Below are 19,436 nucleotides of genomic sequence, written 5' to 3'. Positions count from 1 at the left end.
GACTGGAGAGAAGGTGGGCAGCAGAAAGAATAGATCTTGACCAAACCGCTCCCCCTCTCCCCCACACGGCCGTGGGGCGACGCCGACAGCTTCCCTACAAATCAGGCACCTTGCCGGAGTCGTCGGAGCTGAGAGCTCCTCTACCTCCATCAGGGCTCCTCCCTCTCCAGATCCATTTCCCCCACCGACACCCACCAACCACTGCCTTCTTCTTCGCCGCCGGCCTATCGATCGCCCTGCCCCACCGCCGCCGCCGCCATGCCTCCCGCCGCATCATCCGCCGACGCACCGCCTAGCTCCACCCCGGCTCCGTCCACGACCAAGCCGCCGCGCCCGCGGTACCCGCTGGGGCTGGACGCGCTGGTCTCCCCGGCGCGGTCCCTGCTGGCGGCGGGGCGGCGGTCCCCGGTGACGACGCTGGTCTGCTTCATCGCGCTGCTGGCGCTCATCATGTACGGCGAGGACGCGCGCACCGTCGCCGAGCTCTCCATCGACGACTACCTCTACCCGGACGCCGACGTCTACAACGTCTCCGGCCTTCCCCCCATCGCGCTCCCCCCGCCCACCTGCAACCTGGCCCGCGGCCGCTGGCTCTTCGACAACGTCACCACGCCGCTCTACCGGGAGCACGAATGCACGTTCCTCACCAAGCAGGTCACCTGCCTCGAAAATGGCCGCCCCGACGATACCTGGCAGTACTGGAAATGGCAGCCCAACGACTGCTCCCTCCCCACGTACGCGCCCATCCTAGATCTGAAATCGATCGCCAAATTCCCCTCCTTGCTGGCTAATTGCTTGATTGTGTTTGTGTTCTTGGATTTAGGTTTGATGCGCGGAGGTTCATGGAGAGGATGAGGGGGAAGAGGATGATGTTCGTGGGGGACTCGCTGAACAGGAACCAGTGGGAGTCGATGGTGTGCATGGTGCAGGGGGTGCTGAGCAAGGGGAGGAAGAAGGTGATCAAGAGGGGATCCCTCACCATCTTCCACGCCAAGGAGTACCGCGCCACGCTCGAGTTCTACTGGGCGCCATTCCTCGTCGAGTCCAATTCCGACAACCCCAGGATCCACAGCATCGACCACCGGATCATCCGGCCCGAGCGGATCGAGGGGCACGCCAAGTACTGGCGGGGCGTCGACTACCTCATCTTCAACACCTACATCTGGTGGATGAACACCGCCGACATGAAAGTCCGGTCAGTCACTCTCTGTCTTAACAATGCGTCGACATTGCTCTTGTTTATCATCATGATCAGAGCTGTTTGAAATGTATGCTAAAATGTGGTGCTTTGTTTGATTTTTGTTGGATTTCTGCAGGAGGCCCGATTCGAGGTATTGGTCGGAGCACGACGAGGTGCCGAGGATCGACGCGTATGGCCGGGTGCTCAAGACGTGGTCGGACTGGCTGGAGGAGAATATCGATCCGGCGCGGACATCCGTCTTCTTCATGACAATTTCTCCTCTTCACATCAGGTGATTCAAAGAGTTGCATTTCTGAATTTTCTCTTCTCTCGTACGAGTAATGGCGGTTCATTATGAGCTTCAGTTAGTTCCTTTAGGAGCCAGAGCAAGATTGCTACAATGCACCCTTCAATTATTTGGACCACTGTCGTGCAGTAGGACACCAAACCTGAGCTTAATTAAAGCGGTTTGTTAAGTCCTAGTCGCGTTCTAGAGAAGCATTCCACCTATCTTTCTGGTACGCAGGGCACCGCGTCTCCGTCCACCAGAAAGATGTGGTCAATGGAGCTCAGCTGTTAGGTTTTGCTCATTACCCACTAGAAACAAAACCGGCCTAATTTCTGGCTCTCATAGTCAGCACGGCAAATCAATTTTCCCACCTGTAGATCATATCATAGATATTTTAACTCTCCATCAAGGTCTTATACTATAGTTATCAGAAGTTCATAGCATCCCCATGACACTTAATCCTGAGGGATTTGCAAATCCTAAAGAGAAGTGAACCAAATTAATTTCAAAAACTTAGTTGAAATCTCGTCATGTTTTTGGTGTGTTGTTTTGATCCACATGCTAATCCAAAAATCATATTATCAAAAGCAAATAAACGTTCATAGTATATACTGTCTTTAATATCACAACAAACTTCTAGGCAGGCCCGTCTAACAAATTAGAAGAGTAAAGCAACATTTGGTACAACAATAAAAAAGGGAGCTGCTTCACATGGGAGTTTGGTACCGGCTGTAATGGAAGCTGGTGGCATCTTGTGCACCACAAGCAACATGCATGATATATTTTGACTTTTCAACACCCTCCAGATAATAAAAAGGAGTATTTCGATTGGCATCTCACGGTGTACTGCTGTTCTCACATACTCCGTAAATATAAACTGGGCATACCCAGGTGATGATTGGGGGATTTTCACAATTTAGCAATTTTAATATGGCTTTTTACCGGAAAGAATTCTCCGCTACGGTGCAGTTTACCATTTTAAAAGATTTTGAGCAAGTTTCAATCTTGTAAAGATATGACATAAATGAGTTTGATGGCAAAACCCAGTGTAGTGTCAAATATAGTATTAGTCCACTTCTGGAACAGGTCTTCTGTAATTATTGGGTATTTATCACAGCATCATGCCACTGTGAAATGCTGTTTTTTCTTTGCTTTTCTTGGGGCTTCTTAAGTTGGGTTGGTACATGGGGAAACTGGGGCCCAAATTTGAACAAAATTCTGATACTCTACTGGAGTATTGATAATATGTAGGTTATGTCTACTTCAATGTGGCCTGGGAATGTAAGTAAAGGATGGTAATAGTTCTGCTAGGAGATTTAATTGAGCAGTAAAATTCATTCAACTCTAAAAATTGGTTGTTGAGGCAGAAACATGATGGTCGTTGGTAGGAGTAACAAATCAATAGAGGTGTGGCCGTTGACTTAGCATTGATGCTTCCATCACCAATTAATTGCTGTACTGCATTTAAAATTGATAAATCATACTATAACTGTGCCTAACACTGATCCATCCACTTTGCTGAAAATGTAACCTGTATCAGACAGAATGATTTTTTTAATTGTTTACATCTGTTGCATCTTCCTTGGGAATGCCATAAAAAATGAGTCTGCTCAATTGTTATCTTTGCCATTCAGATCATTGTATATTAGCATGATGGCACACACATTTCTTCACGCTTCGCTAAATATACTATTTCTGTTGCAATGCTCTCCTGAGAGCAGCCCAGATAAATGGGGAAACCCCAGCGCGATCAAATGCTTCAATGAGACGCTTCCGGTGCTCAACTACACCGAGCCCTTCGACCTCAACCACGACATGCGGATGTATGACCTGGTAGCAAGCACGTCCAGATCCATGAAGAAAGTTCCGGTCACGCTGATCGACATCACGAGGATGTCAGATTACAGGAAGGATGCACACACATCCGTGTATACCATTCGGCGGGATCGTTTGCTGACGCCTAAGCAGAGGGCCGATCCGGAGAAGTTCGCTGACTGCATCCATTGGTGCCTTCCGGGTGTACCAGATGTCTGGAACACGGTACTCTTCACGAGGATCTTCTCGAAGTCATCTCCTCCGCCACTCCCCTCTCTCCCTCCCCAATGAGAGGCAGGTGTTCAGTTTTCACTCAATAGGAAATGTACTGTTGTTCCATCTTTTTTTTTTGGGATAGTTTGGGTAAAAGTTAGAGAGGAAAAAAAGAGTGAGCTGTTTACTAACAGTGCGCAAATTGTTCAATTGAACTGTAAATTTAGTTTTGACTTAACCAATTGAGCAGATATCATTGTAGTAAGCAGTTGCACTGGTATGAATTCAGAAGTAGGCGCCATACCTCAAACAGGATCGTACAAAGGGGCATTGCTTATTTTACAAATATTGTAACTGCTGGTGCAAAAGCTGTCTGACAACTTTTTTTTTGTTTTGCATTTTCCTTTTTCGTATACTGGAGGAGAATATATAACTCCTAGAAAGAATGGATGTTTGCAGAGGGAATGTAAAGTGGACTTTTACTAGAGAGAAAAGAAAATGAAAGAGGGAGAAACTGAGATATATACCATCAGCTATTCTCTTGTGATTTTACTTGTGTGGCATGATCAAAATCCTCAATGTGCCAAATGTATGTATACTACTGACACTAATGATGTTATTCTGTTTATCTTACTACTACTTATCATTATGCTTCCATTTTGCAAATTGTGTTGTACCTGTGCGGCTGTGCCCTGCACTTGTTTTGCTTCATGTTTCCTCAGTTTCATGTACTTTCTCCATCCAACAAAGAATGTCTCAACAAGAACAGAGGGAGTACATCTCTATCTCATTGCATTGGGGGGCGTGTTACCTATAAATCACCTTCAGTGCTGAAGGTTGCTGGTGCTATACAGGACATTTGGATCTAGTTCTTCTAAGATTCCAAACGGAACCACTGTTTGCAGAGTGTTATTCTTCATGTCCAGAACAAGTACCCATGTCTTGCGGTGCCATAATTTGGGCCTGGCTACCAGGTAAACTATATATCACCATCCAGGCTCGGATAAGGATCGGTGACAACAAGGCTCCACAAGGCTTGGTTTATTGTTGCGGTCTCACTGCCCTGTGATGGCAGCACTAGCAATCCTTTGGGCTGCGAAATCAAGTGGCTTTCCACTGTGATCTCAGAAGCTTTGACCCTTAAGGGGTCCCGCTTGCCAATCCTCGTAAGAATTGCTCATCTTGGTGTTACTCCACGTTCTGACGGACCAACCGGACACCAGCAAGGTTGATAACCCAGTTTCTTCGTCTATGACACTGAGATCAATGGCGTCGAGGTTCAGCTCGACGAACTTGAGACAGCCGCCCTTGACAAACGCTATGCCGCGGGAGTTCATCCCGCGGCCAAAATGGCTGCCGGCGATGATTTGGTTCATGGGCAGGGGCATCGGGATGCTGCGGAGCGTGGCCGGCTCGCGCAGCACGTCGCAGAAGACGATGCCTCGCCAGAGATCGACCCAGCCCATGGTGCCATGCTCGCCGCCGATGATGACCACGTTGGTCGTCCGATGGCCGGCGAGGTTGGATTCGTCCGATGGTAGCTCGATAGGGAACTTTTTCTCCTCCCCTACCGGCAACTTCGCGGAGACACTCCAGGCCCAGGCCTCGGAGCGGAAGGTGAGGAGCCGGAACTTGCCGTTGGAGGGAATCAGCGCGGCGATGGTGTAGTCGTCGTCTCCACGGGGAAGGATGCCGACCTCGCAGTCCTGGAAATAAGTGCGGGGGCGACCGATGCGGGGGAGCCGCCTGAGCATGGGCCGATTGGGGTCGGCACGGTAGATGAAGTAGTCGCATTGGACCAGCGAGAGGGGACGGTTGACCCAGAGAAGGCCGCCGGTCTCGATGGCGACGCGGAATAGGATGAGATCGCCGGCGACGGCGATGACGCGGGGTGCCTCGATGCCCTCAGCGGTGGCGCCGGGGCTGTGGACGCAGAGCTTGGAGGGGTGAGGCGGGGGGGCGGGGAAGAAGGAGGCCTTGATGCTCCGGCCCGCTCTCGTGGATGCAGTGGCGGTCGCCTCGTTGAAGTCGTCGCCGAAGTAGCCTTGAGAACCAAAGAGGACCCAGGCGGGGCGGCCGGCGGTGGCCATGGTTTCGAGATCTAGGTTTCCTGTGGGCGGCGCTGGGGTTCGGAGGACGGCCCCCGGGGTCGGGTTAGGTTTTTGTTCGAGAAACTCACTCTATGTTGGTCAACCTAGAACAATTGGCAATTCAGGAAAACACACTCTTAGGTTCCATTTCCAAACAGTTTCAGGAATTTGACAAAACTCAGTTGGTTGCTCCTTTATTCGAACCAACTTTTTGGACAAATCTCTCAAGAATTAGGTTATTTGATAAACTTAGAGGAATTGGATCTAAGTGGAAACACTCTCTCAGGCTCCACCCCTAATAGTTTAGGGGATTTGAAAAAATTCATTCTCGTGCAACTTTACTACAACCAACTCTCAGGTTTTGTCCCAACCAGTTTGAGAAACTTGACCCAGCTCACTTCATTACACCTTTCAAACAATCAACTTTCTGAACACATTCTCGAGAAATTGGCAACTTAATTAATCTAGTTAATCTCGACATGAGTTTTAACAATCTCTTTGGGCCCTTGCCATCGGGTCTTTGTGCCGGAGGCCAGCTACAAATGTTCTTCGCTATTAATAATAATTTGGTTGGACCCTTGCCAACAAGCTTGCTAACCTGCAAAAGCCTAGTCAGAGTTCGTCTTGAACAAAATCAGTTTGAAGGAGACATCTCCAAGATGGGATTTTATCCAAATCTTGTCTATATCGATATCAGTTCAAATAAACTATTTGGTCAATTATCTCATAGCTGGGGTGAGTGCTACAAACTTACATTCCTGCGTGCCTCAAACAACAATATTAATTGAGCAATACCGCCAAGCATAGGCCAATTATCCCAGCTAACGATACTTGATGTTTCATCAAATAAACTTGATGGACAAATTTCCCCAGAAATTGGCAATCTACTGGCGTTATTCAATCTAAGCCTAGGTAATAACTTGCTTTGGGGCACCATACCACATGAAGTTGGATTTCTCACCAATTTGGAATATTTGGATTTATCATCAAACAACCTAAGTGGGTCAATACGAGGGTCAATTGAGCATTGTAACAAGCTTCGCTTTCTGGAGTTGAGCGATAATCATCTTAATGGCACCATTCCTATAGAACTAGAAATGTTGGTAAACCTACAATATTTGTTGGATCTAAGTGACAATTCATTTGATGCCATGATACCGAATCAGTTGGCTGGTCTCAGCATGCTTGAAACCTTGAATCTTTCACACAATACACTGAACGGGAGCATCTCAGCCTCATTTCAAAGCATGATCAGCCTCTTATCCATGGATGTGTCATACAATAAATTGGTAGGTCCGCTGCCACGAAGTAGGTTCTTCGACGAAGCTCCGGTCGAATGGTTCGTGCATAATAACAACCTATGTGGTGTAGTGAACGGTTTGCCCTCTTATGAGATTGGTGGAAATCATGAAAAAGACAAGTCCAAACTTGTTTTACTAGCTATAATTCTAGCCACTGTATCTTTTGTACTTATCATGACATCAGTAACAATATTGCAATATAAAAGGAAGAAATCCAGCAGTGTAGGAAAGGAAAATGAGCCAGGACAGACAAGTTTGTTTGCAGTATGGAACTTTGATGGTGAAGATGTGTACAAGAAAATTGTTGAAGCCACATAAAACTTCAGCGACACCCACTGCATTGGAACTGGAGGTAATGGGTCGGTTTATAAAGCAGTGGTACCAACATGTGAGATATTTGCAGTAAAGAAGATCCATACGATGGAAGATGATGAGCTATTTAATCGTGAAATTGTTGCGTTGATGCACATTCGTCATCGCAACATTGTGAAGTTCTATGGCTACTGTTCTGCTACTCAAGGAAGATTTCTTGTCTATGAATACTTGGATAGAGGAAATCTGGCAGCATCTTTGGAGAGCAAGGAAACCGCAGCCACATTGGAGTGGACAAGGAGGTTAAATATTTTTAGGGATGTTGCTCATGCTTTGTCTTCCATGCATCACGATTGCTTTGCGCCCATAGTCTACAGAGATATCACAAGCCACAACATTTTGCTTGATCTGGAATTTCAAGCCTGCATTTCTGATTTTGGTATTGCCAAAATACTAGATACGGATGCGTCAAATTGCACGAAGCTTGCCGGGACTAAAGGATATCTTGCCCCAGGTAAAATTGTATATCTACCTTGGTTACATCAATAATCAATCATATCTTTTAAATATCACGTCCCTGTAACCCTGTTACTACAACTTTTTATATCAATACACACATTTAAAAGAGTTGGCAAAACTAACTCTCCAATGTTGTTGTTTCAGAGCTTGCATACACAACAAGGATGACGGAGAAGTGTGACGTTTATAGCTTTGGGGTTCTCATCCTCGAGTTATTCATGGGACATCATCCGGGTGATTTTCTTTCGTCCATGGCCACCAAAAGTACATCACTAGAGGAATTTTTGGACCCTCGACTCCAACTCCCTGAAGCTGAGATCGCAAGTGAAATATTCAAAGTGATCACAATCGCTGTTCGGTGCATAGAACCTAATCCTTCACACCGTCTCACGATGCAACAAGTAATCAAGGTGTCCTCTACAGCCGAAGGAGCTGATAATCATCTTGATTATCTGCACACTGACATTCTCATCCCCGCCTGCTGGTCTTGAATGTACAGCAGATTATGGTTTCTTCCTTTTGATTAGATCGAGAATGTTTGTAATAATATGGAGTATGTTTTCTGCATTACCCTCGTTTGTATAGCAGAGCTCCCGCTATTTCCTCAAGACATTAATATATACTCCATTTGAGTCCCGCGTCAGATCAAGTGAAGCCCATTCAACTGGGTAAATAACATTGGCTTTGTGAGGCTCAAGCCTTTAGCTGTTTCCATGATCACTAGCTTGGAGCTGAAACAAGATCCACCGGTAACTGGTTACTTGTGTTTGGGAAGAACAAAAATTAGAAATGATACACTATTTTTTCTGTATGTGTGGAACATTAGATTCTAGAAGATATAAACAGGCAGTGTAGATTACTTCTTTTACTAGCTTGCACAGTTTCTGGTTTCAGAAGAAAGAGCAGTGACTAGAAAGAGAAGAAGAACAATGACAGAGCTCGAAATTTTTGTTTTTCATTTTTCCCAATGAATTTCTTCTTCTCTGCTTAGCGTTGTTGTCATTTTTTCTGAAAGAACAATGTCTGGTTTGTGGTTTCAGATTACTTATTTTCCACTTCTTTTCTCAAAGAATTGACAACGATAACGACATCCAAATACTCGGATGCTTTCTTCTCTCCATCTAACTATACTCCAAGATCTTGTCGAAGAAGCAGGAGGTGAAGCAGACGCCGGTGGGACGCCATCGTCTCCTCGCTCGCGCGCATCAAGCTCATCTTCTTCTTCGTCCCTGGCGGGCGGATGCAGTCGGCGCCGGCCAAGACCACCAGCTGCCGCTTCACCGGAGCCTCACTCTCTCCTCCGCCGTCCACCGTCAGCCGAGATGCCGCCGCCGTCGCGCTAGTCGATGTCGATGGAGGCGGCGCCGCAGTTCGAAGTCGACATCGTCGTCGTCCGAAGCTGGCGGGGAATCGGATCCTTCTTCGAGCAGAGCGCCGCGGCGGCCCTGGCGCCGCGGTACGCCGGGCTGTTGCCGTTAATCAATCGAGCGGATGGCGCGGCGGCTGCTGGTGGTGGTGGACGGCGCCCATGGCGCACGCCACCATGCGCTGGCAGGCGGACCGCAGCTTGGAGCAAAGGATGACGACGAGCGCCATGGAGACGACGCAGCCTTCCCCCCGCACTTGCAGCTGCATCTCGGTCTTATTTAAGATATCTGCAAGGAAAATTGTTGAAGCCACAGAAAAATTCACTGCATTGGAACCGGAGGTACCGGATCGGTGTATACATTAAGCAGTGCTACCAAACATGCAACAAGTAATCAAGGTGTCCTCTACGGCTCAAGGAGCTAGCTGATAATCATCTTGATTATCTGCAAGTGCACACTGACATTCTCATCCCCGCCTGCTGGTCGTGAATGTTCTGTAACAGATTATGGCTTCTTCCTTTTGATTAGATCGAGACTCTTTGTAATATTGTGGTGTATGGCCCGCTATTTCCTCAACACATTAATAGAAGAGACCTCTTAAGAAAATTACTGTAGAAGAGTGTGTGTGTACTTGTGTATAAATCTTGTATGGTGGAGGGAAACTATTTCGACAATGAACTTTGTATGGTCCTGTGTCCACAAATCCCTAAAATCCAGTGATTCAATCTAGTGTTTTTGATTCAATGTTACAGCATGGTATCAGAGCGCTCTGATCCGGAGTGAATTTCTGTGCAAAATCGAGCTGCGTCGTTCTAAATCGTTGTGGGGATTCGCGGCCTTGGGCTGCGCCGCCGCGGTTTGTCGCCTTTGAGCTTCGCCGTTGTTGCCGATTTCTTCTGCACCTTCTTCGAGTTGCTTGGTCGCCCTTCTGTTTGGATTTGGTGCCGTCGCGGTGCTGCGTCGCCGTCCGTGCTGCATCAAGCTGTGTGCACCCGTGCTGCTGTTTCTTCGTTCAGCTAAAGCTGCCCTACTTGATTAGGCGTTGCCTTTGTGCCTGGCAGTGAAGGTGTAGGCTGATCTGCTGCTTGAGGTAAACATCTATCCTCTACGGATTGTTGTTATTTGGTCATTTGTCCCAGTTGAAAAGGCTCGGTGAAGAAAAAATCAGTTACTTTGGTGTTTAGCCTGTTCTGCGGTGCAAATCGATTCTGAGAACTATGGGTGATAAGAATGCTGATTCCAGTGTGGAGAAACTCTGCGTGAGTATGCAGCGTATGCTTGTTAAATTAATGGAACAAGCACAAACAAAAACAAGCAGCACATCTGATGTTTTGAAGGTTACTCTGGAACCAAATCCAGTTAAGTTGAGTGGCCCAGGTGATTATTTTAGTTGGGCTCGCAATGCCACCTTGATTCTTGGAGCACATGGTCTGCAGAATTTCCTGGAAGAAGATAGGAAAAAGTCAGAAAATATGTCTCAGGAACAATTGGAACAGAACCAAAACCGCGTTATGGTTTGGCTGCTCAGCTCCATGGAAAAGGTAGTTAGAGAACAAGTCGAGAACTTTCAGACTGCAGCTGAAGTATGGAAGGATATTGAGAAACAATTCTTGGGGAAGTCTAATAAAATGCAAGTCTCTAGAATTCTGAAAGAAATGAAACACATTAAACAGGGACAAATGTCAGTGACTGAATATGCAGGGGAAGTCAAGAAATTGTACAGGGACTTGGAACTTTTTAGGCCATTTAAACCACATGATCCAAGAGACCTACCTCTACTCAGAGAATGGTTTCAGCCACTACTTGTGGAAACCTTTTTGGATGGCCTGAATCCGGAGTTCCACCTAAGGTCTCAGCTGATAATGGCAACACCGAAGTGGCCTACCTTGGAAGAGACCGTTGCAAGCATTTTGGAGGAAGAAACCCGTCTTTCTAATCATCCTACAGTACAGGTCAGTCCGTATACACGAGCAGCTTTGTCTTCATTCACTTGGAATATGAAAAGGAAGCCCAGAGTGGTTTGATCACTGTAAGAGGATTGGTCATGTTAAGAAAAATTGTTTTGGGCTGGTAGGCTACCCTCCGGGCTGGCAACAGAAGCAACTGAGTAGGCCTAACATCGGTAACGGTCCCCAGAGGAAACATGATAGAGTTCATCTTGCATCAGCAGGTGGGGAATTACCTGCGATAACTATACAAGCACTAGAGGAATTCAAAGCAAAATTAATGGCTGCATCTGCTGAAGGATCGATTGAAGTTTCTAAGATTCATAGTGTGGAAGGTGACAATTACATTTCCGCCCCTTGGATCATTGATTCAGGGGCTACAAATCATATGACTGGCTCACCAAAAAATTTCTCATCCTATACACCACGGCCTGGAAGGAAAGAGTTCGTATTGCAGATGGATCTTCTGCTCCCATAATGGGTAGTGGGAGCATTAGTTGCACACCATCTATGCCATTAAGCCCTGTTCTGCATGTTCCCAAATTTCCTGTGAATTTATTGTCGGTCGGCTCAATTACTAAAAGACTGAATTGCGGAGCTTGGTTCGAACCTAAATTTTGTGTGTTTTAGGATCTGAAGTCAAGAAAGATACTTGGGACGGGACTGAACATGATGGGTTATACTACCTAGACAATATTTTGGCTCCGCTTGCATTTAGCGCTAAGGATGTCTCATCTACAGATAAGTTACTAATGCTTCATTATAGACATGTTCATCCATCCTTCCAGACTTTAAATCGTATGTTTCCCTCTTTGTTTGATTCATGCAACAAAGAGAAACTTGTCTGTGATGTGTGTGAGCTGGCTAAGCACACACGAACTAGTTACCCTAATAGTTGTGAGAGAAGTAAGATGCCCTTTGAGGTGGTTCACTCAGATGTATGGGGTCCTTCAAATGTAACGTCTTTACTAGGAGAGCGTTGGTATGTGACCTTTATTGATGGGTTTAGTAGATGTACTTGGTTATATCTCCTGAAACATAAATCCGAAGTGATATCTGCTTTTAAAAATTTCTATAATTTGGTATGCAATCAATATAATGCAAATGTGAAGATATTCAGATCAAACAATGAAACTGAGTACATTAATAGAGACTTTAATGACTTCATGTCATCCCATGGTATTATACATCAGACGACCTGCGTAAATACCGCTGAACAAAATGGAATTGCAGAGCGGAAGAACCGACACTTGCTGGAAGTGGCGCGTTCCCTCATGTTTATGATGGACGTGCCACGATTTCTATGGGGTGAAGCTGTTAAGACAACAACATATTTAATTAATCGTATGCCATCACGTGTTCTGAATTACAAAACTCCTATTGAATGCTTGAGTGGTACTAATTCTTTCATTGTGCCCCCCAAGATTTTTGGTTGCACTTGCTTTGTTCATGATTACAGGAATCCAGTAAAGAAGCTTGATCCACGAGCAATCAAATGCATTTTCGTGGGGTACTGTCCTACTCAGAAGGGACACAAGTGTTGGAGTCATACTGAAAGAAAATTCTTTGTTAGTATGGACGTGACATTTCATGAGAAGGAACCTTTTTATTGTCCAAAAGGAAGTACTGCATTTGGTACTGGTAGAAAGGGGGAGACGACAAGTACTGAACCTGCATCTCGAAGTACAATGTTGATTCCTGCAAATCGTATTCTGCAATCAACCGATGAAACGGAGGGGGAGAGAAATATGGATCTTGATGAGTATGGCACTGGCTCAAGTATGCATGAGGTATGTGGGTGCCCCTTCATTAAATCAAATAATGGAACTTGGTATGGCTGATGCAATTTCTTCTGCACGTTCCAGTGCCTCGCCTTGTGAACCAGCACATACCAATGTTGGAGAAGAAGACGAGGCTTCTGCCTCACAGAATTCTTCCCCACATAGGGAGACCATCACTGGTACAATAGAAGACCAAGTTACTGAAATTCCTGTAACAACCCCTAATAATCCTGAAGTTGATTGTCCGATTGCATTACGAAAGCCTGTTAGACGTACTGATGTTCCAGCGCGTCTTAAGGATTGTGTGGGTTATAATAAGCATGACATTGCTAAGTTTATTTCTTATGAAAATTGCAGCCCATCATTTAAAGGATTTATTGCATCTCTAGACTCCACTTCCATTCCAAAAACCTGGAAAGATGCCATAGAAAATCCTAAATGGAAAGCAGCCATGCTAGAGGAAATGAATGCCTTAGAAAAGAACAAAACATGGGAATTGATAAAATTGCCACCGGAAAAAGAGCCGGTAGGATGCAAGTGGGTATACACTGTCAAACATAATCCTGAAGGCCAGGTAGAGAGATATAAGGCTCGTTTAGTTGCTAAAGGGTATACACAGACTTCTGAGATTGATTATGAGGAAACATTTGCTCCAGTAGCCAAAATGAATACTATACGAGCCTTAATATCATGTGCATCTAATCTCACCTGGAACTTGTATCAACTGGATGTAAAAAACGCATTTCTGCATGGAGACCTTCATGAAGAAATCTACATGCACATACCTCCAGGCTTTAGCACTACTCAAACTGAAGGCAAAGTTTTGAAGTTACATCGCTCTTTATATGGTTTGAAACAGTCTCCTCGTGCTTGCTTCGACCGTTTTCGTCGGGCTGTAATGCAAATGGGTTATAAACAAAGTAATGCTGATCATAAATTGTTCTATAAACGGAGATATGACAAGCTGGCTATCTTAATTGTGTATGTTGATGATATTATTATCACATGGGATGATGAGAAGGAAATAAAGATGTTGAAGCTACATCTAGCACATGGGTTTGAAGTTAAAGATCTTGGCCAATTGAGGTACTTTCTGGGAATAGAAGTCTCAAGGAGTGCTAAAGGTATTTATCTATCACAAAGAAAATACATTCTAGATTTGCTCGTTGAAACTAGAATGTCCGGATGTTGTTCAGCTCCTACCCCAATTGAACCCAATTTGCGTCTTGTTAAGGAAGGTGGATCTCCTGTAGATAGAGAACAATACCAAAGGCTTGTTGGCCGATTAATCTACCTATCACACACTCGGCCTGATATTGCATTTGCTGTTAGCCTTGTCAGCCAATTTATGCATGACCCTCGAAAACGCCATATGGAGGCAGTAATGCGAATCATTCGCTATCTTAAAGGGTCCCCCGGTAAAGGCTTGTTATATAAACCAAATGGTAATTTACAAGTGGAATGTTATACTGACACATATTGGGATGGTTCATTAGATGACAGAAGATCGACTTCTGGTTTTTGTACCTTTATTGGGGGGAATTTAATTACATGGCGTAGCAAGAAACAAAGTGTTGTAGCAAGGTCCACTGCTGAAGCTGAGTTGAGAGCTATGGCGCATGGAGTATGTGAATTATTATGGCTGAAGATCTTGTTGATGGAGTTGGGTTTATTTCAGCCAAAACCTCTAATGTTGTATTGCGATAATAAGGCTGCTCTTGATATTGTCAACAACCCAGTACAACATAGTCGAACAAAACACATCGAAATCGATAGGCACTTCATTAAGAAAAAATTGGACCAAGGAGCTATTTGTATGCCATATGTGAGCTCAGCAGATCAAGTGGCTGATATTTTAACCAATTGATTACCTGAGAAGTTGTTTGTTAATCTCTGTAGCAAGATGGGGTTATATGATGCCTTTGCCCCATCTTGAGGGGGAGTGTAGAAGTGTGTGTGTGCTTGTGTATAAATCTTGTATGGTGGAGGGAGCAAAATGTAAAAATAGGAAAGACCACAGAAATAAAGGAAAGAAGAACGAGAGGGGGAGTGAACTCTCCGGAACTATTTCGACAATGAACTTTGTATGGTCCTGTGTCCACAAATCCCTAAAATCCAGTGATTCAATCTAGTGTTTTTGATTCAATGTTACAGCAGTATACTTATTATTACTAGATCTGACAACAACACAATTTCCGTGCAGCTTGTAGCTCCTTGAGTATGTACGTACTGCGGAAATGGCCCAGTGGCTGGCTGCTGAATCATCAAGTTTCAGCTTGGGACGACGATCTGCTAGCTTGCTAGTTTAAAAATGGTAGTAGCTCAGTGCTTCCGGGCCACTGGGCGAAGTGATAGCGGCAAGGAGAAGCTGTTCTCTCAGGAATCAGGATCAGACTTTTCTAACTGCATATTTAAAATTACACGGTATCGTCTGTGCACTTCGATCTATGCAATTCTAAATTTTTCACCGAATTTTACAGCTCAATTACCTGGAATGCCGCAGGACCACCTCCAAATCTATAATATGGAGGCAGAAACTAAAGTTAAGTCACACCAGATGCCTGAGCAGGTAAACATTTCCAGGTATTCTTGCTCCTTTTGTTTAAATCATAATCTATGATCCACGCCACTTATTTCCGGATGGAGGGAGTATTATCTTATTCATATCGTATCTTCTACAATTGCAGGTTGTATTTTGGAAATGGATCACCCCTAAGTTGTTGGGTTTGGTAACACAAGCATCAGTTTATCACTGGTCAATTGAAGGTTAATTACTCCTCTAACAAATCACCGTTATCTGTTTAAGTAGTGTTTCCAGCTTTGGCTTTGCATGATTTCGCTGCTATGTATATACGAAACGAACACAGTGCTGTTTGCTTTTTGTTGGAATACAGGACATTCTGAACCCATTAAGATGTTCGATAGGACAGCTAATCTGGCCAATAATCAGATTATCAACTATCGTTGTGATCCAGCAGAGAAGTGGCTCCTGCTTATTGGAATCGCACCTGGTGCTCCAGAGGTGAGCTCATAACAGACACTCATAGTGCATAGTGTCATAACATTATGCATCACTGTCTTCATCGTTGAACACAATATGAAGGCCAAAATTCACTTGGCGTCATTTTTGCTATGTTTATGATGATTTTGGCCACTCTTGAATCTTGATGTATAAGGATATACCTTGTACTTTTGCAAAATTCTAAGCAATCTACTGTGGTGAGCCTATCAGATAAGTTGCTAAGTTGTAGGCACTAATTAAATGATAATTTGTCATATTTTGCATATTGAGGAACTTTCTTTTTCACCTACCAGAGGCCGCATCTTGTGAAGGGAAATACGCAACTTTTTTCTGTGGATCAGCAGCGTAGCCAAGCACTTGAAGCTCATGCAGCTTCTTTTGCAACATTCAAGGTACTGTTCCGTTATTTGGTGCTGCTTCTATTATTGTTTAACTTCTATTGTTCAACAGCTGTGCTTGGTTTTACCTCTCCAGGTTGCTGGCAATGAGAACCCATCAACCCTCATCTGTTTTGTTTCAAAGTCATCTTATGCTGGACAGATTACTTCTAAGTTACATATTATTGAACTAGGTGGCCAGCCAGGTATGCATTTAGAATGCTTAAGTTTCACTTTTCATTATTATTATTTACGCAAAGTTTTAGTACAGCAGCCATTTTGTAATCACAACACGATGTCTTTATCTACCATATGGTTTAGATGTAACCATTGACAAAACTGTTTTGTACTCCGTATATTTTACCATGTATTTTCCTTGTTAGCTGCCCTTTTCCTCAAGTGTCTTGCACTATCATTAAAAGTGTAACTTTTTGTTTATATCCACTCCCCTGTTCTTACTTTTGTTGTGGAATCTTTTTTTCAGGGAGGCCTGGCTTTTCCAAGAAACGAGCCGATCTCTTCTTCCCACCAGATTTCCAGGATGATTTTCCTGTAGCCATGCAGGTGATGTTTCAAGTCCACAAAGGAGGTACACCCTGTTAGATTCCACATCGATCTAATCTGACCCTATTTTGCTTGCAGATCTCTCAAAAGTATGGTCTTGTCTATGTAATTACGAAACTTGGGCTTTTTGTTTGTATACGACTTAGAAACTGCTGCAGCAGTTTATAGAAATAGAATCAGTCTCGATCCCATATTCTTGACGGCGGAGTCTCCTACAACTGGTGGATTTTATGCCATCAACAGACGGGGGCAGGTTTTGCACGCAACAGTTAATGATGCGACCGTTGTGCCTTTTGTCAGTGGTCAAGTATGATATCCTGCTCTCTTTGTTTCCTTGGCGTTGCATTTGTTAGGTAATCCTTTTGAAGTTTTTATACATTTGACTTTATGCAGTTAAACAACCTTGAGCTAGCTGTCAATCTTGCCAAAAGAGCCAATCTTCCCGGGGCAGAGAATTTGGTAAACCCCATAACTCGTATGCTTTCATGGATGATGATTTTACATTTGCAGAAGTTGCCTACTATTTTTTATCTATGCTTGTTATTTAGTACTCGTATGTTTTTGTTATTGAGTAGTTCGTTGTTGTAGTAACCCATTTGTTTTTCAACGTGGTGCAGGAACGCTTATTGCTTGTGCCAAGATGCTTGGCACTGGGGTGCACATTATTTGATCTGTTTGTATTTTAGTGGTTCGCAAACGCGACATGCAGATGCACCATTACCCTTGCTGTCATGTAGGAGCTTGTAAATGTTAAGATCATACTGGTTGTAGAATTTAAGACATTGTCTATTCATATTTTGCGATATCATGTTGATGTGTGGAGACTAACTGTCGATACTCCGAATTGCAGGTTGTGCAAAGATTTCAGGAACTGTTCGGGCAAACAAAATACAAGGAAGCAGAGGAGCTGGCTGCAGAATCTCCTCAGGGTCTTATGAGTACTCCTGAGACTGTTGCAAAATTCCAGGTCACTTTCACTCCATGTTGCTTAATTATGAATCTGTCAATACTCTTATTCACCTCCTTTTCACATCTCGGGTCGCCACCTTGCATTTCTTAGCGAGCCAGCCATTCTTCATATACCTAACTGCGAGACTTAATTGAGTGTGCTTGTTATTCGATATACAATATCGAATACTTTGGTTCGTATCTTACATATTACATTATTTTCAGGGAGAAAACAGGTGTTCATACTCCCCCTGAGTCGACAAAGTTTGGACCCCCAAGCTAAAACGTTGCATTCGCAAGCTATGGGCCCTGGTCATGAAGAAAGACGACGACGACAAACAGGAAGCTATCTGGGAAGGAACAGACAAGGTATCTGCATCCAAGTGCGTCCTGGAGGAAGAGGAGCGTATGATTTCCCGCATCGAAGAAATCGAGAAGAAATCGAAAAGATGCATCTCCAGGCGATGATCAAGAACATCTCCGATGAACTTTCCTTTTATAAGAAAGGGTTTGCCGCTGCGACATTTGTAGCTGCTACCTTAGCGGCCGTTTGTTGCAGGCATGCACACGTATAATTCCAAGCATTATATAGCTCATTTTCACCAATAGGTGCAGTTCATGCAAGCTGTTAATTAATTGACTGGAACGAGCTTCCGAAATTCGTCTCCAAAAAACACAATGCACTGTCTTCCTATCCTACATACACGCACCATATAAAAAAAATTGAATAGATATGCACCAGTGGAAACTAGAATATATGCATGTTTCTTTCCAGCTCATATCCAGGGCTAGCTCACATGAGGTTAGCTAGCTCAGCTCCACCTTAAAATGCTACTAGATCTAGCTAGGTGTAATACTTTTATACTTAGGCGCTAAGTGATACTAGAAGAGGCTAACAACCACGCTGGCCCACAGCCTTTCCACTCCTGCTGTCTAATTAGCTACAGCTTTGGTTTCATGTGATTTCACAAAGGAGTACCCTTGGAATTGGGTATATCGAAGCACACACCTGATGAGTTCTTGCATATGAATCCATTTATCCTACCCTAGCAGCAGCCGAGCGTATAATTGTTAGCCAGACAAATAAAAATGAACATAACACAAGCAGTTACTTATTACAAAAAAAGAGCTGGAGTATTACGGTTACTAATAAATTTTAAAACTCGTGTCCTCCTGCAAATCTCCTTTGTATTGTTTTCACTTCTCATTTGCAACATTTAGGCTCGTCATTCTCAGGGTGCAGGAGGAGACGTTGGTTGAGATAGGAAGATATGTGGATAACAGAAAAAAAAGAAAGGAAGAGCAACATCCAATAGGGAGGAAGATCAAATGTGTGGGGAATATATTTGTCGAAGTAACGTGTGTCCCCTAACTTTTTTATATATGGCAATTTGGATGTATGTGGCAGTATAGTGAGGTGAATAAGATGCATTCGAGCAATTTATATAATGACATTCTAGCGGATCTCCACAGATGTTGTAACACCCGAAAAAACCATGACCATTGACGTGGCAATTATCGATGAAATGAGGATGTTTGAAATCCAACAATGAGAACGACGACGAAATGTAGTTACCGGTGCTGAGACATTGGCAAATAAATAGACACCAGACAACCAACGTAAAACAAAAAATCGGTTCACATGGTGTGAAGGACACAAATCATTCCTGAACAACTTTGCACATGGTTTCCTTTTTTTCCGACACCTTATA

The 19,436-nt window shown here is 44.2% G+C and overlaps 3 protein-coding genes, 1 long non-coding RNA gene and 1 pseudogene across 4 annotated transcripts; 4 read left to right on the top strand and 1 right to left on the bottom strand.

Annotated features, from left to right (window-relative positions):
• Window positions 1-4,049, top strand: LOC100838848 (protein trichome birefringence-like 28). The gene is made up of 4 exons (XM_003579009.4): window positions 1-734; window positions 824-1,195; window positions 1,317-1,472; window positions 3,191-4,049. Exons 1-4 carry the CDS (start codon window positions 259-261, stop codon window positions 3,573-3,575), a joined length of 1,389 nt encoding a protein of 462 aa, XP_003579057.1. The 5' UTR covers window positions 1-258; the 3' UTR covers window positions 3,576-4,049.
• A 188-nt stretch (window positions 4,050-4,237) lies between these two features.
• Window positions 4,238-5,655, bottom strand: LOC104584811. The gene has a single exon (XM_010240525.3). The coding sequence runs from the start codon at window positions 5,585-5,587 to the stop codon at window positions 4,622-4,624; it is 966 nt and encodes a 321-aa protein (XP_010238827.1). The 5' UTR covers window positions 5,588-5,655; the 3' UTR covers window positions 4,238-4,621.
• Window positions 5,656-6,246: 591 nt separating this feature from the next.
• On the top strand, window positions 6,247-8,210 carry LOC100824019 (annotated as a pseudogene).
• A 360-nt stretch (window positions 8,211-8,570) lies between these two features.
• On the top strand, window positions 8,571-9,823 carry LOC112272432. The gene is made up of 2 exons (XR_002966194.1): window positions 8,571-9,638; window positions 9,689-9,823. It is a non-coding gene; the product is annotated as an uncharacterized LOC112272432 (long non-coding RNA).
• Window positions 9,824-15,351: 5,528 nt separating this feature from the next.
• On the top strand, window positions 15,352-17,219 carry LOC106866804 (clathrin heavy chain 1-like). The gene is made up of 8 exons (XM_024463159.1): window positions 15,352-15,382; window positions 15,501-15,579; window positions 15,708-15,835; window positions 16,129-16,227; window positions 16,310-16,418; window positions 16,697-16,776; window positions 16,855-17,083; window positions 17,170-17,219. The coding sequence occupies exons 1-7, from the start codon at window positions 15,371-15,373 to the stop codon at window positions 16,942-16,944; spliced, it is 597 nt and encodes a 198-aa protein (XP_024318927.1). The 5' UTR covers window positions 15,352-15,370; the 3' UTR covers window positions 16,945-17,083; window positions 17,170-17,219.
• Window positions 17,220-19,436: the final 2,217 nt, after the last annotated feature.

This window comes from Brachypodium distachyon, chromosome 4 (assembly GCF_000005505.3).
Source record: "Brachypodium distachyon strain Bd21 chromosome 4, Brachypodium_distachyon_v3.0, whole genome shotgun sequence".
NCBI classification, from domain to species: Eukaryota; Viridiplantae; Streptophyta; class Magnoliopsida; order Poales; family Poaceae; genus Brachypodium; species Brachypodium distachyon.
Note: the sequence above shows the minus strand (reverse complement) of the source record. Positions and strands in the feature narration are given on the sequence as shown.

Bases quoted from the DNA above. Each gene is read 5' to 3' on its own strand.
- LOC106866804 (XM_024463159.1), top strand. The intron at 15,580-15,707 runs GTTAATTACTCC...GTTGGAATACAG, and splicing joins TTATCACTGGTCAATTGAAG to GACATTCTGAACCCATTAAG. The intron at 16,777-16,854 runs GTGATGTTTCAA...TTTTGCTTGCAG, and splicing joins ATTTTCCTGTAGCCATGCAG to ATCTCTCAAAAGTATGGTCT.
- LOC104584811 (XM_010240525.3), bottom strand. From the start codon at position 5,587: ATGGCCACCGCCGGCCGCCCCGCCTGGGTCCTCTTTGGTTCTCAAGGC.
- LOC100838848 (XM_003579009.4), top strand. From the start codon at position 259: ATGCCTCCCGCCGCATCATCCGCCGACGCACCGCCTAGCTCCACCCCG. The intron at 735-823 runs GTACGCGCCCAT...TCTTGGATTTAG, and splicing joins AACGACTGCTCCCTCCCCAC to GTTTGATGCGCGGAGGTTCA. The intron at 1,473-3,190 runs GTGATTCAAAGA...TCCTGAGAGCAG, and splicing joins ATTTCTCCTCTTCACATCAG to CCCAGATAAATGGGGAAACC.